Source organism: Lampetra planeri, chromosome 6, assembly GCF_965212315.1.
Source record: "Lampetra planeri chromosome 6, kcLamPlan1.2.h2, whole genome shotgun sequence".
Taxonomy (NCBI): Eukaryota; Metazoa; Chordata; class Hyperoartia; order Petromyzontiformes; family Petromyzontidae; genus Lampetra; species Lampetra planeri.
The window spans coordinates 12,455,078-12,477,421 of NC_136112.1; the positions used below are offsets into that span (position 1 = coordinate 12,455,078).

Below are 22,344 nucleotides of genomic sequence, written 5' to 3' on the forward strand. Positions count from 1 at the left end.
CATTTATTTGCTATGAGGGACCATTACCCAATCTTCACCTATTATACAAACGTCGGCTATAATATATTTTCTGCTTTTAAGACACGCAGTGGTATTGACAAATGTGTTGCGTTTTCAGTACTCGTAAGACTATATCAATCTAAAAGCCGACATTATCTGAAGACCAGTCGGCCAAGACACCGAGACCTCCATTGCAGTTACAGCTCTAACGCAGGATTTGAATTCGCGTGTTGCTGGATGAACGCCTCCCCATGCCTTATTGGTCGTTGTGAGTTTGTTTGATGGAACTTCACCACGCTGGGCAGTGCAGGTTGGTGATGGAGAGGGCCCCAGAGCCAGTTCAAATAATGCTTCGCCACAGAGTGACCACAGCGCCTCCCCTCCCCTTTTACCTTTGCTGATCTCGTCAAGGAGCATAAATCATCACGCAAACTCCGGTCATCATCGCAGCGGCGTTTGGCTAGCCATCGAACAAAGACGGCCACTGCATCACGCGCTTTCAGAACGCTCTTCCTTACGATATGAGGAAGCCACTACTAGACCATGTTGTCATGTCATTTGTGTGATGCATAACATAGCTGTACCGCCTGTACGTATCATAGAGTTTCGCGTCGAACTAGGACGCATTGCTAACACAAAAGGTCCTTGCCTATAAACACGTGGCAGCACACCAGCATTGGCTTATGCAAGCCTGGCTCAGCTGATCATCTTTATACTGGTAGGAACCTCCTGGTTACACCAGCCCACATGGGATTATTGTGTCCGTCGTGCAGGGAGGGGCTGGGTGGGGAGGGAGGGTCTGGGTGGGGAGGGGAGGGTGGGGAGGGGCTGGGTGGGGAGGGTGGGGCTGGGTGGGGAGGGTGGGGAGGGGCTAAGTGTGGCTGGGTGGGGCGGTAGGGGCTTGGTGGGGAGGGTGGGGAGGGGTAAGGGTGGGGAGGGACTGGGTGGGGATGGTGGGGCTGGGTGGGGAGGGGAGGGTGGGGAGTGGCTAGGTGGGGAGGGTGGGGAGGGGCTGGGTGCGGAGGGTGGGCTGGGTGGGGGGTGGGAGGGGTGGGGCTGGGTGGGTGGGGAGGGGCTGGTCACCCCGTGATGCCCTGATAAAACTCAACGTTTAACCTACTCACGCCGGCTTGTGCCCGCCCTCACAGTCGGGCATTTTTTCGGAGTACACCACGCCGCCGTTGACCCTGGCCATTGACCGAGCAACCCAACGTTCCTACCAGCTCCCTCCGCAGGAATGTGTTTATTTATAGTAGAGGAATCCGATGAGCTATAAAGCTCTATTTCACAGATGTCCAGTAGGGGCGAGTCATAAAGTTACAACAACAAACATCACAAAACACGGGAGGAGTGCAAAGTCTAAGAAAGGTGAGCAAATCACAAAGAAATAAAATATTTATGAAAATAAACTATTTTCTATTTCACCAGGTAAAGCCCACTGAGTAATTATCTTCTCTTTCAGAAGCGACCTGGCCACAAATGATAGCTCAACGAAGTGGCTTATCATGTGGACATTTATAGGAGGCAAATGATCTAAACGCATGTTTCTAGAGTTGAAATGTTTTAAACCAATGCTGCTGATATAACGCATTCCCAGAAGGTCATGTTGCTGATGGGATGTGTAAAAAATAAACATTGTATTTTATGCGGCGGTGTTAATGTCTGTTATTGAAGTGATCTGCATCTTTATCTGATGCCTGTGAGCATGGCTTGGGTTTCAATGCCTCGGGGCCAGTAACAAACGGTGCCACATCAATACGTCTTTATTCCGCATGAAAACAAATCCCACAATAGCGTCCAAAATAAACACATTATTTACTTATTTTATATCTCAATAGAAACAGTGTGTTGCAACATGAGCAAATAATTTAAAAAATTTGAAACAAAAAAATTGATGGAAAAAAAATAAACAACAAGCTTCTGTCTGCGCCACACCCCCGCCCCCCGCCCCCGATTAGAAGCCCGCCCACAGACAGAGGTGATCGGCCCTGCCCCTCAGTGCGCATGCGCGTGGGGTGGTTACCTGTGCGTCTTTGAGCTCCTGCGGCCGTGCGTGCTAAATTATTAGCACCGCTACCCTCATCCTCATCGTCGCCGCGACTTCTATTACCACCAGCAATCACATTGCCGTTGTTCGCCACGGCGAGGCGGTGATCATGGCAGATTGATCGTCTAATTGTTTGCCGGTGTTGGGATTGAGCGAGCGAGCGAACGATGCCGCGAGACCGACGAGGAACGGAAACGACCCCGCAGTGAAGATCGCGACTGAGCCGGTGAGTGGCGTTTCCGTGGTTACCACCGCGGTTACCATCGTTACCATCGCCTTGGTTGCCGTGGATACCGTCGCAGAGGTTGCCAACGTTACCGCGGGTGCCGTCACGTGACTCCTTAGCATTGATTGGCTCGGTTCTAATCGTTACCGTCACCCGCGTTGCCATCATTACTGGATTACCTGGGTTACCGTGGTTACCATCAACGAGGTTGGTACCGTTACCTATGTTGATATCGCGACCATCGGTATCATCACCTTGGTTACCATCGTTACCATTGGCTTTGTTGCCAACATTACTACTGCCCAGGTTATCACGACCTGGTTACCATCGTTAACAGCCAGTTACCCTCATTACCATCATCACCATCACCTGTGGTATCGTTACCATTGGCTTTGTTGCCAACATAACTACTGCCAAGGTTATCACGACGTGGTTACCATCGTTAACAGCCAGTCACCCTCATTACCATCATCACCATCATCACCTGTGGTATCGTTACCATTGCCTCTTAGGAGCGTTATCGTCCATTATTTACATTTCTTTACCATCGTCAACATTTCCATCACAATCGTTACCATCAAAGTTCACGAACCATGATGTCGATGACCGCAATTACCTCGCTTATCATCGTTACCTGGTGTTGTTATTTCCCTTCTACCGACACGGTTATCATCATTACCGTGGCCTCATCATAATAAGAATTAATCTCATATTCTTGGTTCTTTCGGTAAAGTCACGTAGAAGGGAAATAATGAAATAATACAAATATAAAACAATAAAAATTATCACGACTGCAACACAAGCAATCATCATTGGGTTTGAAATCCACAGCAAGACATTTTTTTATTGTTTTATATTTTTATTTTTTTTATTTTTTTTCTACGTGACTTTACCGAAAGAACCAAGAATATGAATCCCTGCAGTTACGAAAGCTTTAAATCAATAATTAATCTCGTGTTTACAATATTCACGCGCCTACGTATTGTGTATTATATCTACACGCGTGGCGTTTGAACAACCATGGCTTGGGCAGGCCTTCATCCAGCAGTGGATAAACACCGGCTGCTGCTGCTGATGATGATAATGACGATGATAATTGCCGTAATAAAAACATAAAAGCAACGATTGTAATGATAACACGTGTGGACACTAACGTCATGTTTTACAACATCCATGCACAATTATTATGTTATTTCTATTATTATTTCTATTATTTTTATTATTTATTTTTTACCTACGTGACTTTACCGAAAAAACCTAAGAGTATGAATTCTTGCAGTCACGAAAGCTTCAAATCTAGAATCCATGCACAATTATTGTATTGGCTATTGGATGTATAGAGACCCACCAAGTACTGTACATAATTACAAGTGGAGCGGTGGCACAATGGTTAGCGCACTGCAATCTAAACCCAGTTCTATGTATTTTATAAACTATTTGTTTTATTTGACCAGGTAAGGCCCACTGAGCTCTATCGCTCTTTTTCAGAAGCGACCTGGCCACAAATGATAGCTCAACGAAGTAGCCGATGTGGAAATGTAAAGCGTTCAAATAACGCGTGGTGATGTTGATTTGAAATGTGGAGGGGAAAAAACCGGAGGACCCGGAGAAAACTCCACGCGACCACGGGGAGAGAGAGACACCGCAAACTCCAAATATACAGCAGCAGGTATCGTCAGGGTTGGTATCGAAGCCACCAGGCGAGGTATTTAACATCTCGTGAGTGATGTCTGAGCTGGATCTGCGACCCACTTTATCAACCTGCAACTCACCAATGTGACGAAGTATGGGTCAGACAAAGCCCCGTGCACGACACGGCGTGAGGGAGGGCCTTTAGCAATGGGCTGAATATGATTAGCTTTGCACATAACTGCAGTTTTGTAATTATATACACTACTAACGTAACGATATGAAGTACTATCCATACTGTGTTATGTGCTTTGAAGCCAGGACCATTGCCCGAAACGTCACCGATTATATATTTTCATTTATGGCCGTGTTGTTTACGAGCTTTGAGTTTTGTTATTTGTGCTGCCAACGTAGCATCATCACCAGATAATTAGTTTTAACTGTGTTAGGTTATCATCACATCTGTACAGCATTTACACTTGCAGACATAAATGCTGATTATTCGGCATATTAGTTTCACTTTCGTTCTTCATTATCACACGAATCACAATAGGGTTTATAAATAGCATTCCTACAAATATGAATGTATTTGTTGTACTCGTGTCACCACTGCTGTTCATCTTAGTGTAAAATGTATTGTGGTTGATAATCCAAAAATACAAGTCTTGTATAGGAATAGTGGATACTAAATTAGAATTGTTATCGTCAACTACCCACACATTCTGAACAGAAATTACCTCTTCACTTTCTATTCGTCAATTATAATAATCACCATTTCTAATTTAACGTTTGTTAGTATTTACATTATGTAATGACTCCATATACAGTTTTTTCCAACCTATTAAACATAATTGAACTGAGAACTACGTTACTACTAACACTAACGAGTTGTTTTTGCTCTTACAATCTATTGTCGTTTTCGTCAATGCTCCAGCATGACATTCCTATGCTGATAACTTCGAAGGACATTTCCCATTCCTGTTGTAATCTGCTTAAAATTCTGGCGAAGCCTTTGTTGCTTAATTGATAATTTACCATCCCCACGTGCACGCGTGTTTAAATAGTTGAGGGGTGTTGCAGGATTCAGCTATTTTTAGCCTCTTTGTTAATTCGCTGTCAACACAAAAGGGAGACTAGTTATCCCTCCCGCTGTGAGAACATGTGCATCTGAATGTGTGCGTCTCACCCTTTTGTTCAGTGGCTAATTTAAGTGACGTAAGGTGACCGACCCACAATGTCAGTCGCACCTTGGATTGGCTGAGCTTCACGCAGACGGTTTAATCATAAAAATGGTCTGACTTTTTCAAATTCACTCCACCAGTGTTGGAGTCTGCCCCTTACATTCCCGGGAGGTTAACAGTGTTTGACAAAGGCGTGTCCCTCGTTAGCACGTGTCCAGGAACTGTTGGACGACACTTCTGTGTACTCTTCTATAAATAATTTAATGAATTACTTATTGGGCTTCCACAAAACTGCATGGCCTACCAGCCGTTGTACGTTGAACTACCAATACACAACACGTACAATAAACAAGTGGCACCGTTTCAGGCAAAGGGCCCTTCGTAAATGCAAAACAAACCCTTGACCTAAAGGAAGCAATTGAAGATGATCTGAAGTATTCCCGTAAAGCTGTGTCACCAGGGCAGCTTCAATAGTCAGGGAATTCTATTTGGAACAGTTTTTTGGTGCCTTTACTTGCCTGTGTGTTTGATGTTTAATGAAAATCGCGAAAATTAATTGACTGTCTATTTTAATCCCAGACTTGTGTGTCATTTGCACATCTAATAGCCCCTTTCCCCCTTGGGAAAGACCTCCCTCGTGTATAGGCACAGTGACCTTTCAAAGTTCCTTTGGGTGGATTTGTGACGCAGCAGATTTTGCAGGGATCCGTGACTGAAGACAAGTGGTGGCGGAGTTTGTATTTGCGTTTCATTGCGGTATGAATGTTACAAAACCATACGAATGACACCACCACCAAGTACGTTGTTAGGGTTGTGCTGATGAACAGCTCTCCTATGTGTTTTCGGGTTGTACCGCGTCTTTGGCGCAATGTCCGACGATTACATGGAAGTAGAGCAAGTGAGGCTTCGCCGCACCTAATATGGAGTAGCGTCCAGTGGCGTTGATGTCCAAACAGAAAGTCTGTTTGAATGTACGAAGCAAATAATCAAGATTGGCTGGTCTACATCGAACACCAGCCACCGGGCACTTTATAAAACTAAAAAGCAGAATGTCAGCTGCTCAATTGCTTTCCGGAAGAAGCTCCCAGTACGTCGGATATCATGCTTAACGACACACGGTACAACCCCCCAAAACAAATCCGATAGCAATACTAACGACCATCCTCGTTTTACCTTTTTTGTCAAGGGCTGTGTGTTTGAGAATGTAAATGAGTTAAGACTGGACGTTTCATGTGTAAACAGAAGTTTCTTATCTCTAAAGTAAAAAAACACTTCTGTTTGCACATCAATGCCACTGAACTCAACTGCCTTTGTAAAGGGGTGAGGGAGGACCCAATGGACAAGGGGTTAATGTAGATTCACCCACGGCTGTCCTTAAATCTTCCGTTTTAACAAAAATCAATCCACACCACATGGAAAAAGCACAAGGCTCACAAGGGATTGTGGGATTTTAAATCCACTCACGTTTAGTTCTGTAAGCTGTAGCTTTTTGAAACATTGGTTAGGCTTCAACAATTGCCTTTGTCATCAATTTTAGCAGTTTTATCATTTGACTGACCTCACTATTCTGCACACCCATGGTTTTGGGATCGGTGGGTATATGTGCTGTGTTTTGCATAGTTTGGTTAATTTAGGTTTAGCTGCTCGCTAGGGTTGTTTTCAGAACTGGTGTTTGGGATAACAAGGGTGGACTCCAAGCACCAATAAACATTGTATATGCATTGTTTTGCAAGTCTACCAGAAATGTAAATGTGGCAAGTTGAACATTTCGCTTATTGTATCCACCAGACGGGTTAGTTTTGTCACATTCGTGAGTGAAAATGCCTTCTCATTAGTTTGTAGAAGAATTACCTGTGGGAGCTTGAAAGGCTACACTTGCAAATGAACATTGAATATGTATGAGTTTTCAGATGTAATTTCCCTTAGTGGTGAAGTTCAAAGCAAAAATTGGCCGTGTTTGTACACAGATTAAAATACTTAAACACTTGTGTGGTCTTTTGCCACCATAAATCTTATCTCTTATTCGTAATTTAGATGATCACTGATGAGTCCACTCTGTCAACTTGTTTCACAATGTGTCACCACTCCTGTGCCCTTCAGCTAAAAGGTACGTTTGTGTTGGAATGTAGGATTTGTTATAACCAATAAAACTGGTTTGAACAACATTCTTTCTCGAGAATGGTACCAATAAAACACGCCCGACACAGCGTGAGGACAACCCCGCAAGAGAGTTTCGAGTCTACTCCAAAGGTGGCAGGGTGGTGGTTGACTTATGAACCTAATGAGTGCTTGAGTCAGCACCAAGTTCATTCACACTGTGAGGCTAATGTACAGATGTGAAATGGACTGCGTGCCTTAAATGTTAAAGGCTGTTCAAGTTCATTTATTAGGTATAGCTCTGTGAGCCATTCGGCTCTTGAATCGGGTGCAACCGCAACAAACAAAAAACATGAACAAAAAACATGAACAAAAAACATTTTAAAGTGACTATGTGACTGAGTGCAAACAGAAAATCCAAGAAAATACAGCAAAATACTGCAGAAATAAAACACCGTACACCAACGCTGTGTGCAAAAATCCCAGTGGGATGCAAGTCAAACAACCAACAACAACCACAAGACAACTTAGATTAAGGCCATCAGTCTAACTCTGTACGACAACAAACAAACATGGCTAAACCAATACACTTTTCGAAATCACCAAAATAAAGCCATGAAAGCAATGAAACAGTAATCATAGGAACTGTTACGGAATTTTCACAATAAATGGCATAAACAACATGTACTACCAAAACCACTCCAGTCACTCCACAACAGCAGTCTTGGAGCTGCACGTTAATTTGACTGCAGAGAAGTTTGGAAATATCACTTTTGCAAAAGTCAACATGGTTACAATATTCCCAAAATGTATAAAATATAGCCGGCGCCACCGAAATGCACGAAGTTGTCCGTGCATTACGTTTGTAGCCCTTTTGTTAACCCACTGCAGGATGCGGGCCTGCCCACGCCTTGCGGGTTATCGTGGTTATTTGTGACCATGCTAGTCCATGCGGGTTTGGTGAAGAGCCATAGACGTGGGAGCAAAGTACCGTACGACCTGGTTTTTGTTGCACAGCCCTCTGATGCCCACAATGTGGCCCTGCAGCAGCCTGTAACAGTTTTTTTTATCTGCTGGTCACCCATCCAAGCACTATCCAGACTTAAACAATTCTAGGAAATTGCCTGATGAAGCTGGTTGTAATCACCAGCGAGAAACGTCTTACTCAAATTTATAAATGTTGTTGGGTTTACTCTCCAACACACCGGTGGTGTGCTGAAATAGTAACTAATTGGCACGATTTGTTTACGTGACAAACCTTACTAATTGACTGTCGGGTGGTGGCGGGTTAACTACACATTTATGCGTGTGAAATGTGCCTTAATTAAAATGCGCCCGTCGCATTATATCTCAACTGACGTGACTTAATGATGTTCATGAAGTAATATCCCAACCAGTCGCCTCGGCAGACCCAGTCATTGTTTGCCGTCACCACTATTCCTGATTTCATGAACTTGCTTGGCACAGTAAGTCTCACATATGGCACGTTGCTGCTTTTATATTGCATTTAGATATCACACGAACACTGTCGACTAATTCATGATAATACAACTCGCTGCAATTGCTCTTTAGAAGACTGTACAGTGCTTACGTTCTTTTTTTATATAAATAAGCTGATTTGAGCTCGTTACAACTAATTTTCAGGACTATTTAATGCAGCTTTACAGCACATGCATTCATTTCCTCCCATAGAGAGATATAGCAACCGTTGATCACATTCATGCAACTTACACAACTGGTGCATTGAGTACAAGATTTTATGCTATCGGCATGGCACCAAACATAGGCTAATAGCGTGATGTTTTATCTCCATGAAAACCAAATCATTAGCAGTAATAGCTTTTTTAAGTAGCTGTTTAAAATTCATTTAAAACCACTAAGTTGGTACTGTGCAGAACAACATGACAGCACGGTCAATTGCAGCATATCTCACCACGAAATGAATCGTTCCCACAAGTCAATATTTATGATCTAAATTAACCAGTGACATTTTAAGAGTGATCTGTCATAATTTTGGAACGTGTCCGAAATTTTTGTTAGTTTTTCTGAGATTTCTGGCTGGAACAAATCACGGCAATGGCACCTTATTATATGTGGGCACAGCATTAAAGCTTGGTTGCAGTTGGAGTAAATAGAAGACTTAAGTTTTGGAGTAACTGGGAATTTTGTTGCAGTTACAGTCATGCAAGTGGCAGAGGCAATCTTCGTCATGCTTCATCGTTAAAATGTGAATGAAACAGAATTTTCATAAATACTTGTCATGGAATATGGGAAATTATTAGCATTTCACCGAGTGTGAGCCATTTTAGAAATATGAATTTCTGATGGCAGTACACTGTACCCTATAAATATCCTAATAGCATTGCCAGATAGAATTCAAATCACAACTTCCCTGTGAAATATCGCTTAAACTATTGCATAATGCTTGAGAAATGCTGAAGCTATGTGTTAAACCATAATACAAACGGCTTGAGGTGCTGCCCGGTGAGTGTTTCGTAACATATTGTAGGACAATTGCAATTATATTGTCATACAAAATAGCTCATCTTTTGGGAGTGTCTGAAACATCGATATCAGGTTTTTCACGAAAATCCAGATGTTCTAGACAAAGTTTATTCTATGCATGGCACTGACTGTGTCTCGTGATCATCATCAGCAGCGAATGAACGTTTTTTGTTGCCCTACTTTAATGAGTAAACATGCGCACAGTTCCATGAGGGTCACATGGCTGTTTAGTCTGACTGCCAAGCCACATTCATAGCGATATTCCTCCACTCATTGAACATTTATTTTGATCGGGTTTAAGAAAGTCTGATTTATTTTCCCCATGCTCTTTTGAATCGTATTTTCAGCATTTTGGTCTCTTGATTTCTCGGTATTTTATGGTTTCAGATTTGAGGAAGAAACAATCAAAAAATAATATACATTTTTGTCAGATACCTACCTAGAACAAGTCGAACACAAGTTTGAATTTATAAAGAGATAAAAATTAGAAAAATATATTTTACAGTCACTTGAAGCGGTCATACTTTTTAACACGTCGCTGCACTAGAGTAAACCTAAAATAACTTTTAATAGTTCTTATTTTTGGTCTCGTTAATGAAACTAAACTTGTGTTTGATTGCCTCGGTACAGTAGGTGGGTCGCATCTTTAGAGATGGCTATGTGGTGAGCAGCAGACGGCAGTGAAGCAAAATAACATTGCCGTACCCTGTATTGTACTCATATGCTACACGTCCATGCTCCCCGCTTTACCCAACCCACACTGACCAGCGTGGTGGATCAAATAACTCCCATGGCCACACGGCGTGGGGAGGCCCTCATCCGGCAGTGCGTTGACAAAAGGGCTGTATGTGAACGATTTTTAAAGTGGGTGTTTGGTGAAGTAACTTTGCCTTGTGTGGGATCACAGCGCTGCCGTGACGAATTGGGATTGTGAAGCATCCACTCCGCTGCACCTTTGCCTGTTTTTTTCATCAGTGCAGTGGCCTTTGTTTCATTAGTTGGTCTCTTTATGGACAGAGAGGGTGTGTGTGGCTTACAGTTTTGTTAAAGGCTCGGGGAGTTAAATTCTAGTTATGGAAACATGCCCCAACCAGACCAAGGCCCGACTCAACAGTCATTGTGTTTTACTCTACAATGTCATAATGTTGACGGTAAACAGCAGCTGGTTGTACCTGGGCAAGGCGATATTTTGTGCATTTACCGCTCATTGAGCATTCTGTTTTACTTATTACGTGTGTGGGAGAAGCCCTCATTTGCACTAATTATGGGAGGATTATCTCAGTTGAATAGCTCTGAAATCCATGTGGAAATCATGTGTGGGTGGCAAGACCAGTGTTTTTTCACTCCCTGCTTGCAAACAAGTGTAATTTTATACCGGCTTGAGGCCATAATGAGAACAGCAGACAGTCAAATCTAAAGAACAGAAGTTCAAGGAACGATCTGCAGCCCACAGCAGGGTGGCATATGAACAACACTCAGCTGGGTTAGAAATGTGATTATGTGTCTGCTGCCAGGGTCGAGTGGTGGTACAGTGGTTACCTCGCTGCACTACGAATGTAAGTCTTATTTCCAGCCATGGACAACATCAGTGGCAAATGTCTGAATAATTTCTGGACCTCCCATGGATTGACTCAGCCTTAAATGGATACCTGGTGTGGTGTATAAACATCAGCATTGTTGAGAAAAAACGAAGCCGGTCCTGGTGCTGTCTACATCACCTCCTTATGAGCACTGTGCTAGCCTTAATATGTGCTCGCTAATAGCACTTGCCCCAACATTCCATAAAAAGCTACAAGGTGGATCTTTGTGCTTGTATTCCATTCCATGCAGATGATTAATCTGTAGATTAAAATAGAATTCTCTCATTAAAACGCTATACCTCAGAGCCCATGGCATTTCTGACCAACACCACCTGACCGGTGAATTAAGACATGTACATCGGGCTCTCAGGATGAACGGATACTCTGACCGCACTATCCGCCAAGCTGTTTCTCCCACCACACAGAAACAGCCACATGAAACTCCGACCAAAACTATCACGTTACCATACATAGCAGGCGTGACCAAAAAGATCTCCAAAATTCTAAACAAACATAAGATCCAAGTCCGATTCAGTACGGTGCAAAAAATCCGTGATCTGATTCCATCTGTGAAGGATGTCGTTCCTGACTTAAAGTATCCTGGAGTCTACAAATTGAGTTGCATTTGTGGTGATTGCTACATTGGAGAAACGAAACGTCATCTTTCTGATCGTGTCCGCGAGCACAAGTCAGATCTGAAACACGGCAGAACTGATTCTTCGGCCGTTGCCGATCATTGCTACAACTCGGTGGGCTCTCATGAAATTGTCTTTTCCGAGACCAAGGTTCTCTGCAAGCCTCCTGGCTACCATCAAAGGTTTGTACACGAAGCCATACAAATATACAAACACAGACATAATTTCAACCGTGATGATGGGTACAAACTTAGTAATCATTGGAAAGATGTTATCAACCACGCAAAAAAGACTTAATTACACATTTTTGGACCATCTTATCTGACAGGCACTATTTTACTTTACTTTACCGAGTGTTAACATCCCCAGTGTTTAACAGTACTCTCTTCATTGTTCAGCCAGCACTGGTATAAACATGGGCATTTTCGTTCTTTTCTATCATGTGTATCAACAGGTGCTTGTACACACACATGTCCACGTACACTTGCACCACACTATCTTTTGGCCTCCCCTCCCCCTCTCTGTCCAATGCGTTGGCGTGTGCAGCAGTAGTTGCTTGCGCACAACCACGTCCACGCCGCCGACTTGTACCACGTCGTGCATTCTTTTGGCCCCGCCCCCTCCCCCTCCCGATGCGTTCTACGTGGCACGTCGTGCCGTCTTTGAGCCCTGCCCCCCTCCCTCCCAATACGTTCCATTCATTGGCTACCACATTCTGATGAGCTCCCCCCCCTCTCCTCCCCCCTCAACTTGCTTTTAAGGGATTACATCTTGAATCATTGCCTCACTTGATGCAGCAAATCTGGCTGTGACGGTCCCACCTGATGACGGAGACTTGTGTTGCCTCCGAAACGTCGTGATTTTTATTTTATTTTACTTTCATTAATTTTAATGTTTTACCTACGTGACTTTACCGGAAAAAACCTAAGAAGATGAAAATAGTTTTGACATTTCCAAACAATGTGATATCATGTGCATATTGTCTTTCAAAAGATTGTTGGTTGTTCAGATAAGGACGATCTGCTGTGTGGTCCAGGCTAACATCGTGAATGTTGTAAATACCTACCTAGCGTACATTACATTTATTGTGCTGAAGTGAAATGCGTCATATTGCATGCTTGATTCGTACTACAAACCTTTATTCCAATTGTGCATTCAGCGTCATGTCATGAGGCAAGGCATCTTTCAGAAGCCCGGCCATGAGCAGCGCACCGCTCCACCTCGGGGAATAGCCCCGAAGTTGCAATTCTACTCTTGTAATTATGTCAAAAAGCTGTGTTATCTTTTATATTCCTGTGTGCAAACCTAGGATCTGGCTCCATGTCCGTGACGCGGTATTGGTCCCCTGGGCCACCCACCTCACCCATTTCTCTGAGAAAAAAAAAAAACCCTTTGATTCAGTAAAATGATCCTGGTTATATAAGGAAAAGCTCATCCTGACTGAACCTTTTTGAAGACCATTTAAATGTTCTGCCATCGGTCACTCAAATAATAATTTGCAGTTGATTACAGCGATAGCGATTCTCTTGTTCTGCGTTTTAGGTCAGCGTGTAATTAGCATAACATTTTTAGTTCATGTTATGTTTACATGCGCACTATTGTGCCAGCCGTGAGTGTTAATCCCAATGCTTAAACACATAACAAAACATTTTTTTACGTTCCAACCTGTGTGGATTAAGGTGCTTCTTGGTGCAGCAAGATGCTTATTCCAGGGGGGGCCCCATACCTGGCTTGACACTGTGCATCAGCAGTATTTGTTTCAAGTGTCCGTACGTGGAAAATATCAGTTTTAAGTATTTTTTTAATGTTAAAATCTGAATATTTATCCTAGAGAAATCCCATGAACTAAAATCTGTCATTTTCTGGCCATTACGCAGCTTCGTGGATTTGGAAGTTTCTCAAATCCGCTCAGTCCAGCAGTCCTTGCTACCGAAACGCTAGGTTACAGGTGCGCACCATCCACACCCAGCAATACAGTAACACACACAGACACAAGGGTAACTCATATCCACATCGTATCGGATATGAAACGGATTCTGCCGATAGCGTCAGATTGCGTCGCATGCCCTCTTGCCAAGGGCGGATCATTTCAAAGACGTCATCCCGTCTCGGGTTGCTGATCTATGTAACTTGCATCGCTCTATTGTCCTTGCTTGTAACTCCGTTTTGTTTTGACAAGCGACAGTTTTATCGTTTTGCTCTCCGGCTACCAACTGTAATTGAGACTGACGATGAAAAAATCATGTCAGGTTAAAGTAACTACTACATTCTACTTCAACCCCTGACACATACAAGCGTTTGCAGGTGATTTTGTACAGTATTCGAATCGAAAAGGTATATCTAGCCTGGTGGTCCTGTGGGTTGAACTCTGAACTTACAAAACAGTTATGAGTAAACATGGCTGTTGGTGGATCCACTCAAACCTGCATTCCTCACAGGGTCTCTAAATTGAGTGCCACTTTGTGGAAAGTCAGCAGTGAGAGATCGGTCGTAATAAGATGTAATTTCAGCCTCGAGCTCAGGACTGAGGCGAGCTCAGACTTCTTTTGAAAGGAAGGTGAGATTCTTCACCCACTCTGAATTAATGACGACCACGAAAACTGCAGTGGCACAAGGATGGGTACGAGATTTGCTCTCTCTCTTTCTTAGATAGCAATATCCATGGGAATAGTGATGTTGATATATATACGTATTGATGTTCCATCATCTAGGGCAAGAGCTGCAAGTCACTGCCTCGCTCACCAATTGCAACGTTCTTAGACACGTAAACCAAAGTCCCATCTCGTGCTGCATGGGCTTGGCAATCCGGCACCACGATAGTATGACATGGAACGCATATTTTTTGACTGAGAGCATGTACAGAGTGTCACGGTGCATCATCGTGTTTGAGGGTGTTTTCTACAGGTTCTTTTATATCGTTTAACCATTATGTACCTTGTCTCGGAGAAGCACGTGGCTGCGGTAGTTTTTTTAGCTGTCTCAGTCCAAAGTTCATTGCACCCACCTCCAGCTCCCTCATGTACCCGTGGGCAAACTATAAACAAGTGTGCGTATGATTGTGGACTTTGATGATCTCTGTTGATACTCCAGGAGGGTGTTAATGAGTGTAGTGAAAATGGTCAGCCTAACCTTTCTAAGACGAAATAAAAAGGTCAGTGTCTGCCTGCGAACGGAATTTAGTGTTGTGCTCCTCCCCTTTAGAGTTCCTTTGCCAATGTTTGTCATTCCACATTATTGCGGTGGGGCCAGCTTCTCGATATGGTTACCACTGCTGATAATTTTCTATATTAAAACGTACATTTTGCCTTTTGTATGTACAGTAAAACTTTGGATTGTGAGTAACTTGGTCTGTGAGTGTTTTGCAAGACGAACAAAATTTTTTTTTTGGACCATCTTATCTGACAGGCACTATTTTACTTTACCGAGTGTTAACATTCCCAGTTACATCATTGGAACCTCATTTGCCAGTAAAAATATGATAATTGTTTTTTTACCCTTCTATCTGGCAACAAAACTGACACCTTTTTTACAAGGATTCATGTTTACATAGACCATAATACCTGCAGTCATAATGCAAAAAAAAACATAACTCTGATAATGTGCACTGTCCTTGAAGTTGATTGGTCCACACCCGAGACGGCATTCCTTAGAGCCTAGTCTCACATGGGTTGGACCAGATGACGCCAAAAGGTGCACAACTCAAAGACAATGCACCATCAGAGTATGAGAGCTCGGGGTAAGCATTTACACCATTGGAACCTCATTTGCCAGTAAAAATATGATAATTGGTTTTTTACCCTTCTATCTGGCAACAAAACTGACACGTTTTTTACAAGGATTCATGTTTACATAGACCATAATACCTGCAGTCATAATGCAAACAAAAAAAACATAACTCTGATAATGTGCACTGTCCTTGAAGTTGATTGGTCCACACCCGAGACAGCTTTCCTTAGAGCCTAGTCTCACATGGGTTGGACCAGATGACGCGTAAAAAAGGTGTCAGTTTTGTTGCCAGATAGAAGGGTAAAAAAACAATTATCATATTTTTACTGGCAAATGAAGTTCCAATAGTTACTTGCGCACAAACACGTCCACGTCGCCGACGCCTACGAGCACTTCGTGCCTTCTTCTAGCCCCCCCCCTCCCGATACGTTCCATTCATTGGCTACCACATTCTGATAAGCTCCCCCCCCCTCTCCTCCCCCCTCAACTTGTATTTAAGGGCTTGCATTTTGAATCCCTGCCTCACTTGATGCAGCAAATCTGGCTGTGACGGTCCCACCTGATGACGGAGACTTGTGTTGCCTCCGAAACATCGTGATTTGTATTTAATTTTTTATTAATTTTACCGAAAGAACTAAGAGTGTGTAAAAATATGAATTTGATAAACGAGCGATGTCTTGCAATGCGAGTAGTACGTGTATACGCTTTGTCTGCCGAGCGTCACGTGATCACAACTGATATTACGAGTGCTTTGATATACGAGTGCTTTGGATCACAAACACGTTTCCGGAACTAATTATGCTCGCAATCCAAGGTTTTACTGTATGTTGAACTTCTTTCACACCGTACGTAGCCAACCATACTCATCGGAGGTGTGGGGGGGGGGATGTTTTGTCAATCCCCTGCTGATAGGAGGTCTACCTATGCTATGTTCGTCATAGGCATCGTCTGACCATACTTCACCACACTGGTCGGTGTGGGTTTATGAAATGGGATGCTCAGGATCGATTCAGATATCACACAGTACTGATGGTAGCCGTGGCTTGGCATCATAAATCTTCCTTTAAAAAATATTCTGAAGCAGAAGATTAGTGCTGGAGACAACCACATTTGCAAATGTGATTTCTAACTTTGATTCTTGCCCATGTATCCATAGTTCAATTTTAATGGACACTTTTTTTGAGGGACTGTGTTGGCTTGGTGTGGTGTGGGACTTTTTGTTTTTCTGTCTTGCCAAAGCTTACATTTGGTGTTGAAAAATGGGCAAGAATTGATGTACTTGCGCAATTTGTACTTATACAGGAGACCCTTGAATATCGCGGGAGTTACGTCCTTGGAAAGTGCCGTGAAAGCTAAAACCGCGATATTTAATACTTGGGCCTTACCTTAATAATGGGGTTAGGCACACAGCAACCAAAAAATATATTTCTGGACTGTATGCCCAAATAATCTAAAAACGAAATAATTGAAACTAACATATAAAAACCATATACAAAGAACATTTCTAGACAATAAATAGTAGTAGGAATACTGAATAAATATGGTACTCAATGTTGATGATCCAAAGCAGGTGTGTGTGTTGGTTTGCGAGTGGTAGTGTAGCGGTTAGCGTGGCACGCTAAGAACCCCCGCGACCCGAGTTTGATTCCGGCTCACGGCCAACATCAGTGACGATTATTTGAACCGGTCATGGGCCTCCCCTGAGGTTGATTCAGCTTTAAATGAGTACCTGGTGCGGTGTGTACATGTCGCCACTAGAGAGACGCTGTCGGACGGGCGCTGTGCTGGCCACCTACCACCTCGTGTGCCATGCTGGCCTTCATAGGTGCTACACGGGAGATTTTTTTTTTTTTGCAAAAAGCTTGCATGGCAAAAGTTTAGGTGCGACTGCTCGCGTCCCTCGCCCGCCCCACGCCGCGGTATCGGCCACACAACACCGCGATATGGTACTTCCGTGTACAGAATACCCCTGAAAGGCCAAAACGAACCCCCGCGATAGCTAAATTGGTATGCACAGAGGTTGCCCGCGATAGGTCGAAACCGCGAACAATAAACCCGCGACATTCAATGGTCTCCCATATACTTTACTTATTTTTATTTAGTGACTATACTTTACTCTATCTGTTTTTGTATTGTTTGTTGTTGAAACTTTCTGACCTGCCCCTTCTGGACATTCTTCCAGTCTAAATAAGAATTATGTTTCTTATGCAGGCTGGGAATCAAACTCGGTTCTCTGAGTTCATAGCGCAGTGCAGTAACCACCGCATCATCCCGATTATTTCATGAAAGTCTTATGAAACTCGTGAATGGTATTCTACAGGCCATAACCGCTTGGCATACCTCCGAGCAAAATTGCACAAAATCCCTTTTTCTAAATATTAGTATGGGATGGGGTGTAAGTTACTTTCCCTGCCCGGCTCTGATGTTTTTATGAGATGTGTCAGTGAAACATTGATAGTTGCTCTGTATTTTTTGTTTAAATAAATGCTCAACATTTAAGGATGCGTATTTTGTTGCTTCACCACTAGCAGTGATTAATATTCACGTAATGAATTTACCTCACCCAGTTGTGCAATAAATTGTCGTGGCTCAGGGCTGTGATTCTATGCTATTTTTGTCTTACTGGCTCATTCATACAGTTTTGTTTATTCCATTAATCCCGGTTGTTTGCATATAATTTCGACTCGCACACATATCGATTAACACACACATCGACTTACGCACACACACATCGACGTACACACACACACATCGACGTGTACACACACACACATCGACGTGTACACACACACCGACTTATGCACACACACATACATGGACTTACAAACACATCGACTCGCACACACATCGACTAACACACACATCGACTTACGCACACACACATCGACGTACACACACACACACATCGACGTACACACACACACATCGACTCGCACACACATTGACTTACACACACACAAACACACATCGACTTACACACATCGACCCACACACACATCGACTTACAAACACAGCGACTTACACACACACACATGGACTTACACACACACACACATCCATCGACTCACACACATAGATTGACACGCACACACAATTTAAAAAAAAAAATGTCACTTACACACACCGACTCGCACAACAACAACAACCGCCATTCGCCACTAAGTGGCAGTGACGTCACCACGACTCACACACACAAGGACCTACACACACATGAAGAAATGGACTTACACACTCACATGGAGCCACGCACAGACATCGACTTGCACACACACACATCGACTTGCACACACACACATCGACTTGCACACACACACATCGACTTGCACACACACACATTGACTTGCACACACACACATCGACTTGCACACACACACATCGACTTGCACACACACACACATTGACTTGCACACACACACACATCGACTTATACACACACACACACACGGACATACACACACACACAAATCGACGCAGACATGCACATCGACTCACACGCACAGAAGGACTTAGACACAAACATCTTTTTTAAAAAGATTTACTAACTAAATATTGAAATATTAGTTGTCGACGCACATTATTTTAATATATCCGAACTGAATTTTTTAATCTAAGTTTTCTATCTACTTGAGTTTAGCGAAAAAAGAAAGAAAATAGTACTTGCTTAACAGTGCCGTGGTGAGGCCTAGTCCCGTGCAGAGCCCCCGGCCTTGCCTAGATTGCCCAGCCGGCCGGGGTGGCCCGCTCTGCAGTAGTATCTACGGCCTATAGTAGTAGCATCTACCGACTCTATAGTAGTAACTGCACACATTGGGGTGGGTGGGGGTAGAACAGGACATCACCTTGAAGAATTAACCTCGGTGTTGTGTGTATTTTTATAGCATTTGTAACACGAATGAGAATTCCCCACCCCCCTCCACAGATCGCGCGTGTGCGTTGCTCGGAGCAAACCCCGGTCAGCTTTGTCGCGCTTAGGCGCTTACAGAGCGGCGTAAGTAAATAAATAATCATAAATAGCACTAAATAGTTAATTTAACTACTTTAAAGTTGACGGACGGGAAAATTGAATAGTGGTGGCTCACCACGGGGCTTATGGCGTGGTACCTGGCTATTTTTTTAAATAAACGTTAACACCACGGTTTGCGAGCCAAATCCTTCGCAAGTTTCATCCACACACAGACATACGGACAGACAGACAGACGGACGAAAAATGACATTTATAGGTAAGATGATGAATGATCTTTGTCTTTGGTGTGTGTATGTGTGTGTGCATGCTCTTGTGCCAGGAGAGGGATGGAAGCAGGCGTCTGGAAGGATCTGGGGGGGGGTTCTGCCGAAAGTTACGATGCCGAACGCGCGAAGGTGAAGGCCACGCTGGCATGGCTCTTCGCAAAGGCCTACGGAGCAGGTGAGTGGTGACTCGTGACCCGGGCTTGGACGGTGATCTATCCGCAAGCCCATTCTTTCGGTTGCTGATTTTTTTTTTAAACTTACATGTGACCCACACGGCATTTTTAAGAAGCCTTTGATGTACTGTGCAAAAAGCATTCCTGTGAAACTTTTTTGGTGATTTGCTTCATTTGTGGTGTGTTTTTAATAAAAGAATTTTAATACCAACTACATCCTCATTACTCCGATGAAATCTGCCAGCCAGCCGAGCCTCAATGCAGAGATGATGATTCCATAAAACTTATTGGAGACAATTCAGTACGACTCTGTCGCCTAACGCTGGGAGGCACTCCGTATATAAAAAAAGAGATTTGGCGCATGTCAGTATTCTGACACTTGTTAAGTTTAATCTTAGAGTTTGGCAAAGCCTAAGTTAAAAACAAAACTCAAGTTCTTGGTCAAACGTATATACTAGTTTATTTTTGGTCGACATTAGTGATTAGGCTGAAACATTCACACATGAAAAGCTGAACTTTATTTAATCACTGATGCCTGGATTTAAACCCAATCACTTTGGCAGTGATTAAAATATTACAATTATTTTTCAAAACATGTACTTTAAACCAAAGGTTGGGGGTGCATCTTGTAAGCTAGTAGGTATATGTGTTTGTCTTTGTGACAAGACCTTCCTTTCTGGAGAGTCTTATAATCCAAGGAATATGCTTAATGCTCTGGCTCAGTGTTGCAAAATGGACACTTTGCCCATGAGTCATTCGAATGGTAAATGTTGGGTTGCTTTGCACGTGTGGGAGGACACTGAAAGTATGCAAGAAATAAACAAAACAGTCGCGCAGGTATCTGCTTTTGCTGCACTATTTCACATACAGTTGTGATTTGTGAAGTTGTGGTCTGGCTCACGTAACAGCAGTGTCTGATAATTTAAATGCCTGCTCTCTGACGAATGTCACTCGCTCAGATAGGCATCTCCAGTGAAGTGAAAAATGCTTGTGTTGTTAGCAAGAGGGCCAGGCTTTTGCGGAGTGTTTGCCTGAAGAGAGAAGCGCGTGACATTTCACTGCAATGGTAAAAACGCCTCTGGGGTTATTTGCATGAAGCAACTTAAGTACATTTTCTTAGCTCCAGTTTATGTAACTGCCAAAAGGTCTGAAGTAGTAAAGGACATTTTATCATATGTCTGCAATCTATGAACTAAACTATTTACTGTTTTTATTTTATTTTACAAGGTAAGGCACATGCTATATAGCTCTTTTCAGAAGCAACCTGACTACAAATGATAGCTCAAAAAAGTTGCTCATCAATTGGAAATTAAAAGCAGCCAATTACTCTAAATGTGGAGGGGAAAACCGGAGGACCCGGAGAAAAAAGCCACGCAAACAACATGCAAACTCTTCTTGGTTCTTTCGGTAAAGTCACGTAGAAGGGAAATAATAAAATAATAAAAATATTACATAATAAAATACAATTGTATTTTGTTGTATTTTATTATGTTTTATTTTTATTATATTAACATAATAAAATACAATTGTATTTTATTGTATTTTATTATGTAAAATGTTTATTATTTTATTATTTCCATTCTACGTGACTTTACTGAAAGAACCAAGAAGATTAATCCCTGCAGTCACGAAAGCTTTAAATCGAAACATGCAAACTCCAAATATACGAGCTTCAGGGTCGGGATTGAACCCAAGTCCTGCATATCAGGCGAAGTATTTAACATCTGGCCATCTGACGCCTGCAGTGGCGAGATTGTCATCTTAAGATTACATGGTTGCCTTGAAACTTAAGATTTGCCAATTGACAACGTAATATTTGTTTTTCAATCCATTACAATCCAGCAAACTAGGTGTAAAAACATACTGAAGTTGGGCAAAAGGAGTACACAGCAGTTAATCGTCATGTAATGTTTTATATAGAGCTTGCTGCTGAACCTTTTTAATTGAAAAAAAATGTATGCTAAATTAAATGCATTAAGTAAAGGAAACCTTTTCTATTTAGTGTTTTGGTCAGTTGTCTGCCGCTTAGAATTATAGAAATTCCACTCGGCGATTAAATCGTGCGCACGTGGGCTGTAAAATTCCACACGTCCCTATCTCAGAAGCCAAATTGGGTATTTAATGTGCCTCTTTAAAGCGGGGATCCTCAGTAAATTCAGCTTGCATAAAACTCAGATTTTAAATGAAAAGGATATTTTCGGTGCCAATTTTCCAGCTGGGTAATATTTTTTCAATCCCTTTTTTGGTCTGAGTTGCTCATTAAAGACCATGTGCTTCCTCAACATTGGTTAGTGCACATTGTTTAATTTCATGTT

General features: G+C 42.7%; 1 protein-coding gene across 1 annotated transcript in view; it reads left to right on the top strand.

Moving 5' to 3' along the window:
- The first annotated feature begins 2,003 nt into the window (after positions 1-2,003).
- The window catches only part of LOC144719533 (calmodulin-regulated spectrin-associated protein 1-B-like), a 59,526-nt gene continuing 39,185 nt past the window's right edge, over positions 2,004-22,344 (top strand). Inside the window, exons 1-2 of the mRNA XM_078595542.1 lie at positions 2,004-2,273; positions 19,910-20,031. Of these exons, the coding sequence (XP_078451668.1) occupies positions 19,917-20,031 (115 nt within the window). The 5' untranslated portion in view covers positions 2,004-2,273; positions 19,910-19,916. The remainder of the gene's footprint in view (positions 2,274-19,909; positions 20,032-22,344) is intronic.